The sequence below is a fragment of the Sturnus vulgaris genome, chromosome 3 (assembly GCF_052056855.1).
Source record: "Sturnus vulgaris isolate bStuVul1 chromosome 3, bStuVul1.hap1, whole genome shotgun sequence".
NCBI lineage: Eukaryota > Metazoa > Chordata > Aves > Passeriformes > Sturnidae > Sturnus > Sturnus vulgaris.
In genome coordinates, this window is record NC_142245.1 from 49554680 (window position 1) to 49573222 (window position 18543).

The 18543-nt window shown below is 39.6% G+C and overlaps 1 protein-coding gene across 7 annotated transcripts in view; it reads right to left on the bottom strand.

Moving 5' to 3' along the window:
- The window catches only part of STXBP5 (syntaxin binding protein 5), a 105429-nt gene extending 87564 nt beyond the window's left edge, over window positions 1-17865 (bottom strand). For all 7 annotated transcript variants that reach the window (XM_088161591.1, XM_014885198.2, XM_014885195.2 and 4 more), the window contains exons 1-2: window positions 17698-17865; window positions 15816-15913 (exon numbers count right to left, since the gene is read on the bottom strand). In XM_088161591.1, the coding sequence (XP_088017717.1) occupies window positions 15816-15913; window positions 17698-17850 (251 nt within the window). In that variant the 5' untranslated portion in view covers window positions 17851-17865. The remainder of the gene's footprint in view (window positions 1-15815; window positions 15914-17697) is intronic.
- Window positions 17866-18543: the final 678 nt, after the last annotated feature.

Sequence of the window (18543 nt, forward strand, 5' to 3'; positions counted from 1 at the left end):
CTAAGTCATGTCTGATACTTCAGGCAGTGCTTATCTACCCTGCTATTACAAGAATGTTTACTAGCAGAACAAATAATCTGAGTCTGAAGAGCTCTTTCAATCAACTTTGACTGAAGAGGAGGATGTCTTCAGATAATACTTTGCCATAAATTTAATGAAAATATGAAGCTGAAAAGGCAGCAGAAAGGAAGCTGGAAAGAGGAGGAAAATGCAGATTAGGCCCATATCCCATCCAAAACATCACGTCCATGTCCTAAAATACAGGCTCTGTGTAGTCACAGGAAGCATTTCAAGAGTTACAACACGCATGTAATAGTACTACAATACTGAGTCATACAGTAGCAAGTTTCACAGTGAAATTGTCTGTCTTTTCTCTAGATAAAAGTATTCAAAATAATAGATATCCATATATTACAACTCACTTCACATAACTGAAAAAATTTCAGTTCCAAGGGAACCTGAAGAAGTGCCATATACAGCAAATTGTTGCTTCGAGCCCCTCAAAGACACAGAGAGGCTATCTATTTATGCTGCTTGGAACTTCCAAGTCTCTTCCACAATCCTGCACCTTAATAGAAATATCTACCAATATTTCTGCATCAATAAGATGGTCTTAAGAAAAAATACAAGTACTGAAGGTTTATAGTTAGAGCTCTGATTTACTAGGAGCAAGGAGAGGTTCAGGGATTTGGGTTTGTAAAGAAACTTGAGCACTGATATACACTTCTCGCACAGTAAAGGAAAAGCTGCAGAAACAATAGAGGTTTTCTTTTCCACATAGCACTTCCATCATCTTCACTACCACCCTGCTCCCCAAATGCCAAGAGAACACATTCACATTTCCACTGTTCCTTTCACCTTTTTTAACATGGTAAAGAGAAGGCAATGTAAAGAGCAAGTCTGCACAAAGATGTGTTCGAACAAAAATATAGCCAGATTCCTCAAAATTTTTACCTACAAAATGACTGTTGTTAGAGTAAAAAATTAAGGAAACTTGAACTCTTTTTTTTAAGCAACTTGCTTCTCACAAGGAATCTTCAGCAACATATTTACACAAGAACCACTTAAAAGAAAGTGAAATAGCTGCTGTTTAATTAAAACCTACCAATTATGCATATTCCGATAAAGTAACCTTGATCATCACCACTAGTCTCAGTACTACCCTATAAAAAAATTTTAAAAATAAAAAAAAAAAGGAAAAATAAAATCACTTGCTATTTGAGGCAGACTATCACTACAGCCCAGAGCTTTACTGAGGTTTTAATGTTAAAGCCTGAAGTTACAGATGTCAAATAAACAGGGTTTCCTATCTTCTCTATGGAAGAATTCAGCTGTGAAAAAGGACACTTCAGAAACGCCATAACATGAAAATATCCAAGGGCGGGCTCAGACAAAAGAAAAGCATTGTGTGGAACAGGACTCTTCATCCAACCTCAAGATAGTTTCTAAGCACCAAATCCAGATCATTAAAATTAATGTGGCATTGTAGCCCCATCAATTCAGACCTGCTTTGAGTCAGAACCCACATTTATGCAGTGTAATTCAGTGTTTAATGTTTTTTTATTAAATACTTGCTTTATTGTTTTGAGCATCAGATAGCTTTTTCTACTCAGTAATAGAGAAAATGAAATTAATTAGTTTTGGAAGTTTACTTCTATAACACTTCCCATCAAAAATCTGAGAGGAAAAGAGATGTAATTGTCAGCCAGCAACAACTCACTAGAAGCTGTAAACACTGGAAGTTTTATGTATGCTCTGCATGGTTAGAAATAAAAAACACATGAGGCTCAAATATAAGCTGGAACAGTAAACATCTGAGCTGATGTGTCAGACAAGTCACCTGTGGTGCTCCTCAAACATTTACTAGGGAAAAAAACTCCATGGGGGAAAACTACTGTTTCCAAGATTGCATTAGAAAAGTTTGAAGAGAATAAATACTACCTTTACAAGGTACTGTTTAAAGTTTATTTCTTCTTTCAAATGTCAGCATAGCAGAACAGCAATGAAAACAGGAACAAATAATCCTATTGTATATTTACAGTGGCCAGCACCTCTGTGTAAATTTAAAAAAAAAAACCAAAACAACAAGAAGAGTATTAGACTTCCTGATGATAAAGAACTCCACCAGAACAAAATTCAAGTCACGTATGTATTAAGAGAAAAAGCTAAGGAGCTTTTTCTGGCTAACTACATAGAGATTCACTTTAGTTCTTCGAAGCATTACAAATCTGAAAGTGTTTTGGCTGCAAAGCATCCCTACTTCTTTCGTAACAAAGGACTATAAAAGTTCCCAATTGATACATTAGGCACTGCAACCTGAAGTCTGATTACTACTTACTTTTCCCCTCACACACTCAGTCTGCTCAACTCTCTAAACTTGGTGAGTCTGCAAAGAACTAGTCTTCAAATTCACTGTCGGGTACATGACCTCAGAGTCAGGACAAAAACATTTCAACACAATCAAGCCTTACCCCTCCTCACAAACCACATCCATGCACAAGCTTGATCCTCTTGAAGCAGAGAAGAAGAAAGAGTTAAATCATTCAGCCCAGATCACCAGAGACATGGGATAGTTACATTCCTGGAAACTCTTAATAGATAAGGGCTACAATGAATTCTACTAGAAAAAGCTTTATATACTATAAAGCACACCTGAAAAGCTAAGGTAAGTATTTCTTAAGAATTGTTTTCTGACACAAAGAAACCAGTCACATAGAGAGGTTGAAAAATTTAAAGATGAGATATCAAAGGAAAAGTAGAAATTATTTCTATCACTCAACAATATCTAATAAGACAAAATAGCAACTCTAAAAGAAACAGTATCTCCTTGAATAAAAACTAAGAAAGAAACATTAATTAGTGACCTGTTGCAAAAGTAAAAACCACCATGATAGACTGATACATGCATTCCAGTCAAACATCAAGAAAATTAGTACTTTGAATGGCATTTATTAGTAGTCATAAAAAAACAAACAAAAACAAACAAACAAACAAAAAAACCCCCGCAAACAAGAAAAAAAAAAAGACAACCAGAGGTCTAATATACCAAGTAATAGCTGTGGGCAGCACTGAGCTACTAAGACACTTTAGAACACTAAATATGTTTAAAAGTTATTGCTAGGAACTGAAAATTATATATTCATAGCAGTACAGTATCATTCATACAGAATGCACTTACACTGATAATCTATAGACTGTCCATCAAAATTCTAAGACAACACTAACAGCAAGTATGCACAATTGAGTTTAATTTCATCATAAGTGAACTTCCCCCAAATTAACTACAGTTGCATAATTTACAGTTATTGTTTGCACTACAGCAAATAAATATAGGTAGAGAATTCTCTGTTATTCTGAAACATTTAGGGTGGTATTTTTGTAGAATGAACTACGTGGTAAAAGCTTTTAAACTAAGTTTTAAAATATTTTACCTGTATTGTAATCAGTCTACATAATTCAAGTTTGACAAGAAATATAATTTCATAAATATTTTGCAAGAATAGTCTCTTTGTATGAGTTTTTCTACAGCAAGTGAGATTATACTCCGAGAAATGCCAGTCTGTTACTCTGTATATGAAAATAGCAAGCATTAGCGGGATCTTCTTTGTCAAATTGGTTACAATTACTGTGGTAGCACACCGTGACCGCTGTGGAAAAGGACAGAGTAACATTTCTCCTTCAAAACTTACTCAAGGGCATTGTTTTCTGAACTTGCCCAGCACTGTGTTCACATTGCAACAGTAACTTCCGCTGCAGACAGAAAACTGAAGGCACAGAACATTCTCAGATCGCAGCGTGAGCATCACGCTCCTTGTCGGCACAACAGCTTCCTTTATAAACTCGCCACTTCAACAGTCTTGGTATTTTACTTTTTACTATACCATTAATACATTTTCATCAACTGTTCAGGCATCTCAATTTTCAGCTTCAGTAGCAAAGATGCTTCCTTACCAACAAACCAAAAAGGCTAAGAAAATTATAAGTTATGTCCAAAAGATGATAACAATATGAACTACTGAGTTGAAATTAAGATGTGCTTCTGGCTACATGCTATGATATAAAACTGCAGTTTCTAAATATTTTGAAACCGAACTTCACTGTCAGCATTATCTGATGTGCTGTTTCTCTCACTGGGAACAGATCACGAGAAGTTAAAGCTTGTTTGGAAAATGCCACTTCCTCCCTACTTTTTTTTGTTGTTGTTTGTTTGTTTGTTGGGGGTTTTGGGGGTTTTGTTTGTTTATTTGTTTTTTAACCAGAACACCATTCATTTGATCTGGAAATTACTGGCAGAGTATTCATATGAAAAGAAAATATTTTAAGTTTCCAGATTTCAAAAGCAGTTTTTGTTCTCTGCTACTCAGGTAAGAAACAGTATTGTAAAAGTTAACTCCTGCTGCCTCTCCTCTAAAATATGTATAAATTAAATTCTCTCTTTTTTTTTTTTTTTACTAACCCTTTGACTATTAACATAGTTGGGACTATATTCACAATATTTCCATTGACCAGGTCTGTAAGAAAACAGGTATAACAGTCACATCCTAGGTAGTCACATATACTAAGGGTTAATGAAAAAAAAAAAAATTGGACCTATACACTTTTGTAATTGTGGGTTTTTTTGTTTTGGGTTTTGTGTTTTTTTAACTAAAAAAAGAGAAGTACAAAAGAATTTTGAAGAAAATGGTAGTATTCTTTGTCAGTGGCTGCTACTCGAACTCTATCTCCTTTGACAAACAGCCCTTATGAAAACATGGGGACATTACTAACAAGAAATTACTAACATTGCTTTTCACACATAGGCTACCTGATCTCTCTTATTCCCTGTTAGTAACTCACCAGGATTTCTAAAAGGCCATATTTGTCACCATCAGCTTTTTTTCTTTTTCTTTTTTTTCCTTTTTTAGTGTGTGTGCAACTTTCCTTTTTATCTGACACTTAGGAGTGGCTGTGGAGGTAATCTTACTGCATCAGTTTACTAAACAGATTTGGAACACATAAAAGGGAATGCCAGGCAAGTTATTGTTTTGCAGGCCATTTCCCATATTAATAAGCATCACTAAAGCTTACTAACTGTACCTCTAACATCAACATTACAAAGTCCAGTTAAGAATATTTTCCAACTGTGAAGATGAACATCTGCTCTGTTTAACAAGGTAGTATGACTGGATAGAGCATATGCTAAAAAACTAAAGCATGCTAATTCTATCAATTGAACATTAAGTGATCACAAAAAAATTAGCATGCCATCTTTTTCCCTAATGAGCAAGTTGGAAAATGCAAATAGGTATTGTCCATCTGCTGCTACTGACTACGAATCATTGTTACTAGTTGGGAAAGAGGGAGAGCCTATAGTAGAAACTGTTATCAAAAACATTGGACACCAGCTGGATTATCTCTTTAGTTGGCTACTCTTGAAGTGTTACATTAATCATTATCATGTGAAGCAAAACTCTAATAAGGTTACTTGTACACATACAGAGTACAAACCAGGCAGCAGCTTCAAGAGGCCACAGAATACAAACCCCTGCTTAAATAAATCACACAAAATAAAATAATAGCTCATTAAGCAGAACTACAAACTTATTGCTTCCTTTGGATCCACACTCTCTCTTTAGCTCCCTGGCTTACAAAGTTCCAAAGTTAAACTCCTGTGGAGTTTACACGAGAATATAAAGCAGGAAATGACAATTAATTCTTGGAGAATTCGTGAGAGATATCTCAGAAAAGGGCGAGTTTGATCTATAGCCTTCTTGGTGGAGAACCTATCTTCCACTCTTCTCCAGCATTGCTTTTAAGAGCACTGTGTGGTTTGAGTGAGACAAGCTAAAGACTTACTGTGAACATGGAAGCAGTGGCCACTGCTGTTATATTATGTCAATCCCAGAAGAAAATTAAGCTTTGGATTTCCTAAACATAAATCAGGTTTTGTTACTACCTTTTTAAGGTGTTTATGAAACAAAATCCCAGACATTTAGCAAAACTGGAAAATAAAGTAGCTTTATATTATTTATAATATTATATTTATATTATATTATTATATTATATTTGTATTATTTATATTATTTCTATCAAGCTCTCTGCACAACAGCAATCAAAGAATTGATTTGGTGAACTGCAACACTTAAAACTGCCCTTTTTCAAGTATTACAAGAGCTGCATCATTATTATTGCAAAAACTTATGGGTTTATGTTTTAACAAAGCCATCTGGACACAATCCTGAGTCATGTGCTCTAGAGGGGTCTGCTTGAGCAGGGGGGATGCAGTAGATGACCTCCATGGTCACATTCAATCTGTGAACCTAGCATTCCTTAAAAGCACTTTCATTCTGTACTTCCAGACATACATTTCCAATTTTGCCTACGTTCACTATTCTTGCCACTTGAAATATAATTCAAAGCAAAGAAAAACCTCTAAGTATTTGAAAACAAAAATCTCAAATCTTTCATTCGAAAAATGTAACATTAAAACTACTTAATCTTAGTATTAAGAATACTAAGACTACGGACAGAAAACTATGCAGAACCTACTCTTGATATTAACATTCTTTTTTTACTAATACAGTATTAAAATCAATCTTAATTCAGCAATTTATATAGTTGCCTCGATACAAACTATTAATAACTACATTTTTTTTGTTTAAGCAAAGCTTTGGGATTCAAAATACACTGAATCATTGCACAAAGTGATTAAGTTAAAATAAGTACACATCAAGGACGTCATTCAGTTGTGCAGATCTCAATACAAAGCCAGTTCTAGAATTCATTAAAAGGAGAGATTTTCAAGTGGAAGACAAAATGGTTCTCATTTGTGTCAGTCTTAAACTGAACATCAATGTGAGAACTAAACAACAGCCACAGAAAAAGTAATTTCATAAATGCATTGTAAAAATCACAAGGAATCAGGATTCAGTATGAATCCCCAGAGGCTGACCGAAATGCTACATGTTTTAGAAATTTACTAAATAAGGTATTATACCACTCTACCAGTCCTCTCTTCTGAAACATTTCTGTTTCAGCTGTTTCCAAGACCTTCATTATTTTAACGTGTCTAGATTCAGTGATACAAATATCAGAAATTTAAATGATGTCATTAGACCTTCACCTGTATTTGCACTGAAAGTCAGCAGCAGTGGTAACTTAGTGCTTCCTTTGATAAACATGTAAGCTGTACAATTACCAAGTGCCTGTGATAGAAGCGTTGACATGAATGGGGTCACTAAGTTATCATTAACACTACGAGGCTACACTTGACTGACACTCAAGTAGCAATTACAATACCACAACTGAAACTTACAGCTCAGCAAAATAAGGGAACTCCAAAAGCTGCTGGCAGACAGCACACGGGCAGTGGGTAAGCAATGTGGTTTTGCTTCAAAAGTAACACAAACCTATTCCTCAGGCTGGAAAACAAATAACTACATGTCAAAGAATTACATCTCTGGGAAAGCAGTCTTGTCTACTTAATGAGATGAATTTTGCAGGATCGAGAACTACCATTTTTCAAAAAAACCTATGATCGTTTGATGGTACACTTTATGATAGGCACATTGAGAGCAGCAAGAAGAAGGGGGAAGACCCAACAGATTAAAGACCTACCACAGTACTAACTCTCTCAAAACTGCTAGGTACTTAATTATTTTTCAAAATGTAAAACCATTACCAGATAACTAAGATCAAGGGCAAAGTGAGCTGTTCCCAAAATCTATGTCCTGCAGTTCTGGCTATCTTCATATTGAATGTAATAATTTGCAAGTTTTATTTTGCTTTTCACTGAGGTTCTACATAGATAACCCAACCTCAAAGTCATTGTGTAAGAACACTTATCTTCGCCTTTTGAAACCTTTGTATAAGAAAGGGAACTGGACACTTAGAAGTCTAATGTAGTCACAAAACTTCTGTCAAAGTTTTGTTAGGAAGGGTTTGCAACCTTGATTTGTGCCTTCATGCTTTATCATATCTCAAAACTGAAGTTGCTTCTGCTCTTCCAGCTGTGACTGTACTAAAACTGCTCATGCCATCTCCTGCAGCAATAATGCTACTTCAGTTCTAAAAGCCATTCCACAGTGATCAAGAAAGAATAAATCTAGTAAAATGCCGAATTAAGATCCAAATGAATTAAGCAGTGTACCACAAGTCTGAAAGCCTGAACTGGGCCTCAGCCACCCAATTTCCTATTACAGTTTAGCCTAGCCTCATCAGATCACACAATCCATATACCACCTGTTTCACAAATAGCCAAGCGGTACAAGGAAACAAACTATGCTAGTGCTACAGTAACCTGCAGCTCTACAAACTCTGCATACTTTCCAAGTATTTTCTTCCCCAGGCTCACCAGCAAGTCTGAAGCTGCAAGGCTATATCCATTAAGTTTCTGCTCTGTCAGTAAAATACCTAGAGGGAAGCTTTCATTGTAAAGTTCACTTTTGTAAATTACAGTATGAGTTTCAATAGAGTTATATTTCAGGTATTTTTGAACAAAAGCAATCACTAGAATGCTAGAACTAATGCAACTAGAAGTTGCATTAATATAATTAAAGTATAAACAATAATGCTCCAAATGAAAGACCTGCTGCTTCCCCATGGCCACAGTTGCTACAGCATGGCCTTATCCACAGTACCTTCAGAGATAAACCTGCTCTAATGCAGCTTTATCCATGGCTGCAGTCCTTCCAGGGGAGTACCTGCTCTGATGTGGGATTATCCACAGCCACACACTTTCAGGTGCTCCAGCACGGACTTATCCACAGGCACTGATGTGTCAGTATCTACCTCCTGCAGCACAAGCTTCTCCCTGGGCTACATCCCTGCAGAGGTATTCCTGCTGCTGCTGCACTGGCACAGCCACAGCCACTTCCAGATGTACCTGCTCCCACGTGGACTCACCCACGGGTCAGATCCCTGTGACTGGAGTTCACAGCACAGTCCCAGCCAGCCCAGGCCAGCAGCACAGACACTCAGCGAGTCTCTGGCCCCCTGCCAGCCCCGGCACATCACCACTGCTGTTATCACAATGTTCCCAGGCACAGCACCGTGAGGGGATAAAGCAGCACAGCAGCAGCGAGAGCAAAAACCAGCCACTAATGAGCCCTAGACTCTAATGTACAGGCAGGCAAGCAAAGCTCCTGACAAGCACCTGCCAATTAATAGCTAATCAGCAATTACAGCTATAAATTCAGTCTAGCACATTGCAGTCAAACCTGTTGTTATCCCAAATCCTTTGAGCTGCACATTGGGTGTCATAAAGGATTGTTGCAGTTTAACCCCATCTGGCAACTAGGCTCCACACGGACACTTGTTCACTCCCTCTGGTTAGATGGGGAAGTAAAATTGGAAAAGAGAGAAAATTCACGGTTTGAGATGAAGAATGTTTAATGGACAAAGCAAAAACCACCACACACACAAGCAAGGCAAAACACGGAATTCCTTCACTATTTCCTGTGGGTGGGCAGGAGCCACCTCCAGGAAAGCAGGGCTCCATCATGTGTAACAGTGACCTGGGAAGACTAACCCCATCACTTCAAACACTCTTTCCTCCTTTTTCTTCCAGCTTTATATCCTGAGCATGACACCATATGGTATAGAATATCCCTTGAGTCAGCTGTCCCGGGCTGTGTCCCCTCCCAACTACTTATGCACACCCAGGCTGCTCATTGGTAGGGTGGGGTGAGAGGAGGAAAAGGCCTTGGCTCTGTATAAACCCTGCTCAGCAATAAGGAAAACATTCCCTCATTATCACAACTGTTGCCAGCACAAATCCAAAACACAGCCTCATACCAGCTACTGCGAAGAAAACTAACTTTACTCCAGCCAAAACCAGCACACTAAGTTTTCCAAGTAAAACCACAGATTTAAAAAGAACCATCCTATTCATTATAAAGAATTCAGTCAAAGCTTTCTCTGAGTAGGACTCAGTTGTTTTAATTCCATGCACTTTTAGGAGATGCATGCCTTACCATGTCATTTTGGCCCTATTTAATTTCAGAATACCCAAAAGTAGCGGATTTTCTTCATTTATAAGATGGGAAATTTTCACTAAGATAACAATAGACACATGAACAAAATATTGACAATACTACAAGAAATGCAGAAGTGCTAAAAGAAACAGAAATGTGACAAGATTAACATCTGCTTTAAGCAAAGTAGTTTTCTTGTTTAAACTACTCTGTGTGAACAGAGTGGCAAGGTAGACAACAAACATTTTCTTGACAATAAATAATCATAGTGTCTTTCTGACATGACACTACAGCAATATTTTTAATAGCCTTACTAAAGTACCGAAGTACTCTTCCCAAACGAGGCATATTTGTTCAAAGTCCAGAATACTAGTGACAAGGGTTGAGACCATTTTCTTCAGTGTACAAATGCCAAAAGACCCTGACCATCCACGAAAAGTAGTTCAGATCAAATTTGGAGCATTCACAGAATCAACAGAATTAAAGAGTAATTTAGGTCAGAAAGGATCACCTAGGTTCATCTGGTCTAGCATCCCACTTGAAGACGTGCCAACTTCAGTTGGATGCTGTTTAAAAAGCAGAAATCTTTGTATATTCTAAACAACTCCAGCTACTGCCCTACTGCCAGTGTAGAGTTACTACAGAGAAGAAAGAACAGGTATAGAACTACTTCAATAAAAAAATACCCAAAAAGCAAAAACCCCAATACACAAATATCTCAATCTGATATTTCCATAAGAAACAAAATCAGTCAGTCTGCCTTGCAAAGTCTGAATGATCCAAAAGAGGAGTAATTTTAATGGATATAATCACATCACAACTTGGAAATTGTATTTTGTTAAAGCTTCAGAGAATTTACCAAATCGTTTCAATTTTGTAGTATACATGGCAAAACTATCCAGATGCTGCAACAAGCACTTCTTCAGAAACTGACTGGAACTGCATAGAAGCACATACCCAGGCTTTTGAACTATTTTAATTTTTCTAAAAAGTGAGTTCTCATAAAGGCTGGAGAACAGAAATCACAGAAAACAAGCTTTACACACCCCAAACATATAAGAACTTCAGCCATTTGTTTGCATAAGTCATCTTTTAGTGCTGAAAGGACTGTGGGGAAATTTACAGATACTGACATTCAGGACAACTGGAATCTTCAGATTTTTAATGATGGAATGATGAACAATCTAATTTTTCTCCTTCTTGTGAACTTGGTTTGCAAGAAGAAAAAAAAGTCAACTTTAATAAAATAACCTATTCTGCTTGGGAATAAAGAGTGAGAGGCACAATTTGGTCTGTGTGGAAGGTACAACATTTATTCTACAGATATTCGCTCCATTCTCAATTATTTCTAATGAAAATGGTCCTCCTTTCTAGTACTCCCTTCATGCTGCAAATCTATATTTTTAAGGCATGAAGCACCAGTAGATATTGTATTCATGTCGGGGGACTATCACAAACCATCTGATTTGATATATTGTCCTAGTTTTACCATGGAGAAATTAAAGTGCAGGAAAATGAAGAAACTTGTTTAAGATGGAGCAGTTAAACAGCAGGGACCAGGAGAATCTCTTCAATATTTCTGCTTTAGCTTTGAAGGTTATTCTACCATATAAAAGCTAACAAAAATGCTCAGCTGACTATTATTATTAATTGTACAGGGCCCTGGATTTAAAACTTCTGAGGAAACACCATCCTAAAGGCAAAAAAAAATCCTGAAAAAGTTTATTACATCTTTCTCTAGCCTCTTCAGAGTTTACACACTACCCTGTTCAGACCACATTTGGCTTCCAGAGGGCCTTCTAAGTAGAAGAGCAAAAGTAATGAAGAGCACAGAAGCAGGGTATTACTTATGACACTGAGCACTGTCAGGACATCACAGGGTAAAGTCTAACCCATTACACCAAGTTAAACCTTGAGTAGATAAACTGAACTCTAACTCATTAGAAGGTTTGGATATCTGCTGTGAAAAGAAACCACAGTCAATTATGCATAAAACTTCCTATAGACCCAGGACTACATGTCCTACTGTAATGGTTCTGGTATGCACAGAACGAAGCAAAGCATAGATGAATTTTTAACTACTTGATATCTCACACACTGCAACAGCAGATGAAGAGGTGAAAGCCAACCTGGTAACAGCAGCAAAATCCCTTAAAATATGGAGAAAACCAAAGATACCGACCTGCAGTGACAAAAGAGGCCACCAGCAGCTTACACTGACCATAGCAGCTTGAAATCAATAGTGAGCACAATTGCTCCCTGTAGGGATCACATCCACAAAAATCCAGCACAGAGGAGAGAAAGCCTGAGGCAGAATTGCCACACAAGAAGCAGGCCACCAGCCAAGACTCACACTCCTCAAACAGCTGGAACAAGTATCCTCCAACCAGCACTATAAACTCAGAGGAACAACTGGACAAGCATGTCCAGGTGAGTGCCACTACATATGAGAAATCATTTGAGATTTTACGGCACTCAGCACAGCGCTTCTGCCCTTGTGTCTACCTCACCCCTCAATTTCCCTTGCAACAGAGAAAACAGAATCCAACAGCTAAACTGTTTTTAACAGATCCTAGCATCAGGAAGAGGGCCACATCAGGATGCTCAAGGTTTCTACCCTATTAAGCTGCTTGCTTTGCAACTTTTCCTTAAAGAAACCAAGCTGCTGTTCATAGCTGAGAACAGAACAGAGCTTTTGTTATTAATTGCTAAAAATATTCTTCTGGGGTTGGGGGGAAATACTTCTCTGATTAAGGATCTGTCTGTCTCTAAAAAGCTTGGCTTTAAATCTCCTAGCTAAGTAAGGGTTAGAAATATTTCTTAGTAACTAATCAAGCTTTTAAAAATGAATACAAGGGATATATTGCTCAAGTGAAACCAGTAAATAATCCCAAACTAACTTTCATGACTCATAAAGTTAAAATTTTACACTAAAAGCAGTCTCTTCCTAGTATATTAATTAACTTCTCTCCCTCTTAAAACTGCAAGATCTAGAACCAACTGCTGCTTATAGGCAAAGAATGGCAAAGTTGCCCCTCTGGCCCACTATGTTACCAACTACACCCATCAAGCCTAGAGGCAAAAGATGTTAACAGAGTGGTAATTCTACTTCTAATCCCATTAGTGCAACATGACACCTATAAGTTAGATACTTCCATTTTTGCAATTACTTTGTGGATTTAGAGAATCCAATACAGTGTTGATGTCTAGCATATCTATCTATTAAGATAAAGAAAGACGGTGTCATTGAACTGGCAGTATATTTGTAACTACAGATTTTGGTTCTTCAGAAAAAGCTTCAGTTCTATTTTTACAAATTATTTTAACAGTACTGCAAACATTTAGTATAAGAAGTCTCTCTGTTCTTCCAGTAGTGGTTACAGAGCCCTCATAAAGAAGAATGAGATAAGAGTGTGATTTAGAAAACTCCTCACACTAACCTGTTCTGACCAACAGTGGTTTGGAATTTAAAATACCCAGTTTGAAGACTGACCAAATACAGAGAAGTTCTGTAAAGAGGTTAGCTGATAAATAGCCCAAATCCAAATCAGGACTGTAACATTATTTTCCTCACATATTAATGAAATCTCAAACAGGTTCTCTCTGATTTAAGAATATTTTACCTTTAATACTCTTTCCAAAAAAACCCAAACTTGTTTGCCCAATCCTCAGATTACTTACTTGCCAACAGAAAGCATAAAAAGACGTACCTACACTTGAAGACACAAAGAAAACGCTAATACCCAGCTCCCATTTGCTGGTAGGCAATGAAAGAAACATTATCTTTCCTTTACTGCTATACTCACAACACGAACATAGAAGAAAATGAGGATTGACTTCCATTGCACTTTTATGATTTTTCAATGAATAACACTTCATTGACATTCAAGTCTTTCTAGTCCATACCTCATTTCAATTAAAAACACTTTTGCAGCTTTAAAGAGTAAATGGTTCCCACTTTAATGAACCTTTGCACATAATTTATTATTCATAAAAAACCTTAGTGGGAAAAGCATCCTGAGGGTTGGTTCGATCTTTGAGCAGTAGAATGAAAGAAGCACTTCTTGCAAGCCTCACTCTTACCTACTCTTCTCAAACCAGCAGAAAGCAAGAGGCTGTTTTTACATTGGGAAAATGTCTATTCCTTCCACTTGCATTTCTCCATCACAAAGAGAAGATAATCACAGGAGATGCAGATTCTGCAGTTACCCTGGGTTACCCTATCAACTAAGAGCTTTTAACCAGTTCTTCCAAGAATCAAGAGCTCTATCAAAGTACAAAGAAGCATATTCATGTTCAAATAAAAGGAGCACTAACATTTCAGCCTCTGCATGAAACTTCTTCCCTTCCTTTAGAAAACACATTTTCTGTCATTTTCTCACAGTAATGCTTTCTTCCCAATCTTGCAATATCTCTCTAAATTATTTAGAAAGCAATTCACACTCCAAGAAATCACAGGTATGTGTGGCCATGGATGAGTGCCCAGAAAAAGGTTTTGTTGAGTCATCATTATCCAAACTGCAACATCACGTTGCCCAAAATTACAGGTGAGTAATTTTGATCTCTTCTTCCAAACCAAGTTCTATGTCTCTTTTTGCTTTCTCATCTATTCTACCAATATGAGAGTAATTAACACCACCCACACACAGTTCATTCTTCATTTAAGTCAACCCTATAACTTATTAATAAAAAATATATTAAATTAAGTGTAGTTTCAAATATGGCATTAATAACATTGCATTATCACTCCTATTCCTCATGCTCTAAGTTAAGAAATCTGGAGAGTTCATAATAGAAATCTAGTTTTTAAGTATTAGTTTTTCAACTTTTAAAAGTCAATCCTCTTATGGCAATTAACCTTACAGATAGCATAGCATATCAGAAAGAAACAAAAAAGGTCTACTTGGAAACTAATGTAAACACCAGAGGAAACTGTTACATTTACCTACAGTTTAAAGAGGATTAAGTCTATTTCTCTAGCAAGATGGCCTAAGCCTTCCCCATAATGTTTAGAATTCAGTCAATTTCAGGACAACAAAGAATTCAATTCATTCCCTTATGCTGACAAGTAAAAGTTCTGGCAACAGCAGTGTGGATTAAAGAAGCTACAGGACACCCTTTTAAAAATGAAAGTTTAAACACATATGTTGTTACATGGCTTGGATAGTAGCATATGGCTGTGGTACCATATGGCTATAAGCATATGGGTAGTTCACTTTTTAGTGAACAAAAAGAAGCAGGGTTACTAGTGCTTTACTTCACAAATTCATTCGGCTTCTCTCAGTCACTTGGAGGCTTTTAGCAAGATACAATTCCTGTACCTTTTACTGTCCCCACTTGAAATCCTCATTTGGCAACACAGAAGTAGTAGCAGGTCACTAGAGCATTACAAAGATTATCTTAAGAACAAGCACAACAAAAATAAGCCCCCCACCCCAAAAAAGCCCAATCAGAAACCCTACAAAAAAACCAACCAACCAAACACCATCTCACCAAGCAGCACAGAATGTTTCAACCCCAGAGGATAGAGCAGAATAACAAAACAGAGCTCAGCCCACGTCTCTCTTTAGATTTGCAGTCAGCTGCTGTAAATTGTCAGCACACCAGTAACCCTCTACAAAATTTATCTATTACCTTGAGATAATGGCAGCCGAGCAGCCATGTCTCACATCGACACAGCTTCAACTGACATAAAGAGCAACCAGAACAGCCAAGCCACCCACCAACAGCAAAGAGAGCTTGCTGTTTTTCTCCCCTCCTGCATACCTGGTTCCTACCAGACTTCTGAATGCTTCCAGCAGCTGAATCAAGACATCACTTGTGTAAGGTGCACTAAATCCACTTCAGAATACAAAAGGATACAGCCTTAGTGCTCCAGTCTGAGTCCCAATGGCCAGTATTTTCTGAACCGGATCAAATGCCAAGGCTGAAGGTTGATAGGGGAAACCATGGCGTACAGTCTAACAAGTCAGAGCAGCGCAGTAACAAGCAGAGTCAAGCAGGATACCAAAAATAAACAGAATCAAGACTGTATGTTAGCGAACAGGATCATAATTTAAATTAATCACAATTTAAAAAGGAACTACAAAGCAATTTAATCAGAGACTGAGAAAATCACTTGTCTTACACAAACCAGTTACAAAAGATTTTTTAGTCATAATTACTCATTCATCTTCAAGCATCAAGTGACAGACTTTCTGAAACTTAATTTGAATCTTACATTTCTTCTGTATCAACTCAGCATTTCATTTTTTCATCTACCTCATTCCCTGAGTAATCTTATTTTCAGCTCTAACAAAGACGCTAAACTATTAAAATCTGAGATGTTCCTAGCAAGTTTGGCAACAAAGCCAGACTTATCATCAGACCTATTACAAACTACTAGACTTGCTTTTCTAAGGATCACTGCAATTTCAAGACAACAGACCCAACATGACAATGCAACCTCTCAGTTCAGTGAAGAAAAAAAATAGCAACTTGAGCTTGACAGAACCAATCTCTCACCCTCTACTTCCCTCAAAGAGAACAGGCAGCCCCAGAATTGACAAAACTAAAATACCTCTCACTGAACAAAAACAAAAGCCCTCAACCATGGGATTCTTTCTTAATATGGAGCTATTGGCACATTTAGCTTTTTTTGGTTAGCCAAGACTAATTTGGTAATTGACCAAGCAATGACTCCATTAAATTTCTCGGGCTACAGTTAATCAGAATTGAGAACATAATACAAGCGCCACCTACTCTTACTTCCACTCTAAATGGAAGCCATACAAATGCCAGCTATTTCTAAGCCTTTAGATTAAAGCAAAGGTATTTCAGGACCTTATAAACGCACAGCAAACTTCTGATATACTCCTTGTACTTCACTGAAGTTGCAGGCATATCCCACAACTCTCTGTATTTCACAACTGAATAAAGTCTAACTGGCAAGAGCTCTGCTCTTCTCCACATCCTTCGTGACCAACTCCTGAGAGCAGCAGAAATGCCTGCAATACCAGAAAAAAAGAGCAGAGTCCACAAACAAGCTCATCCATGTCAAGCTAGGCCATAGGTGCACTGCAAAGACAAAAATGAGTATTGATATTCCAATCAGCCTTTATTCCTCTTGATACAGCTGATGGTTAATTCGCTGCATCATTTTCTGAAGCGTGCAGACACAAACTGCAGTTATTGTATCACACACAAGCAAATAAATAAATGGGAACTTCATCTCTAGAGAGGATTTGCAATAGCAGCATCACCAACTTGGCAACACACTGCAGTGAAACCACCACAAACATCGAAAGCCTTTTTCAGGCATAAAGGAACAGGATAAATTATTTCCAAATAATGCAGAGGCACAGATGCCCTGTCCTTCGGGCCCATTAGCAGAGGCTTCTACTCAAACGCTGCGATAATCAGATCTGCACTACAGCTAAGTATCACTCCTTCCCCCATCCATCCAACTCTTTCTACAAAGCCTTAGTGAACACTGCCAGTATTACTCGCATGAAAGAGCCTAGACGACGACAACCCCCTAAACTCTCCAAGAAAGACGACTAAAGAAATCCAGCAAGACCTGTACAGCTACACTCATCGCTTTCTTCCCGTCTGCGGCCCCGAAAGAATCAATCCAAACAAGTAAAGAGGAGCGGCGGGCAGGCTCGGCGAGGTCAGTACGGAGGAGCAAAGCCCGCAGCACCCACCGCGGAGCGCGCCCCCTTCCCCGGCCGCCCGCCGGCTCGGGGCTGCAGCATTCATTCACCTTGCAGAGCTGGAAGTGCTCGGACTGGAGCGTCTCCTGGATTTCGGTCTCCCGGTTCCCCGCCTGCTGCTGCTGCGCGGCGGACGACGCCGAGGCGACGGCAGAGACCGCCGTCAGGCCGTCCAGCACCTTCCTGATGTTAAATTTCCTCATGGTCCTCGGCGGCGGCGCTCCCGCTGCCCCGGCCTCGCCGCCGCCGCGCTGTCACGGCCGCGCCGCCCGCCCCGCAGGCGGCAGACGAGCCCCCGCCGGGGAGGGCGGTGCAGGGGCGGCCCGCGCTCGGGGGCGCCGCGCTCCTCCTCGTCCGCGGGGAGGGCGGCGAGCCGTCAGTCCGGCAGCGCAGGGGCGCTTCTCATCGGGGCCCGCGGGCTCGGAGACGGAGACTGGAGCCAAGCAAACAGGAGCCGGTCAGCCCACCAAGCGCCGCCACCGCCGGTCCCACGCTCGCCGCCCGCGGCCGCCCCGCGCCCTGCCCGCCGGGGAACGCGGCTCGCCCCGGGCACGGCCGGCCCCGCCCCGGCCGCCCCTCCCGCCGCCGGGGCTGTGCGGGCTGCCTCGCCTCTGCTCCCTGCGGAGCCTCCGCGCCCCCCGCACAGCCCAGCACAGCCCAGCACAGCCCAGCACAGCACAGCCCAGCACAGCCCCCTCACATCGCGACAGCCGCCGCTGTCACCGTCCGCGTGCGTGCGCGCGTGTGTGTGCGTGTGCCGGTCCCCTCCCGCCGCCGCAGCCTCTCCCCCCGCGGCAGCAGCAGCAGCAGCAAGCCGCCCGCCCCGCGGCTCGGCTCAGCACCCTCCGCCTCCTCCTTAGAGCTGCGTGTGCCGCCAGCCAGTCACCAGCGGGGCT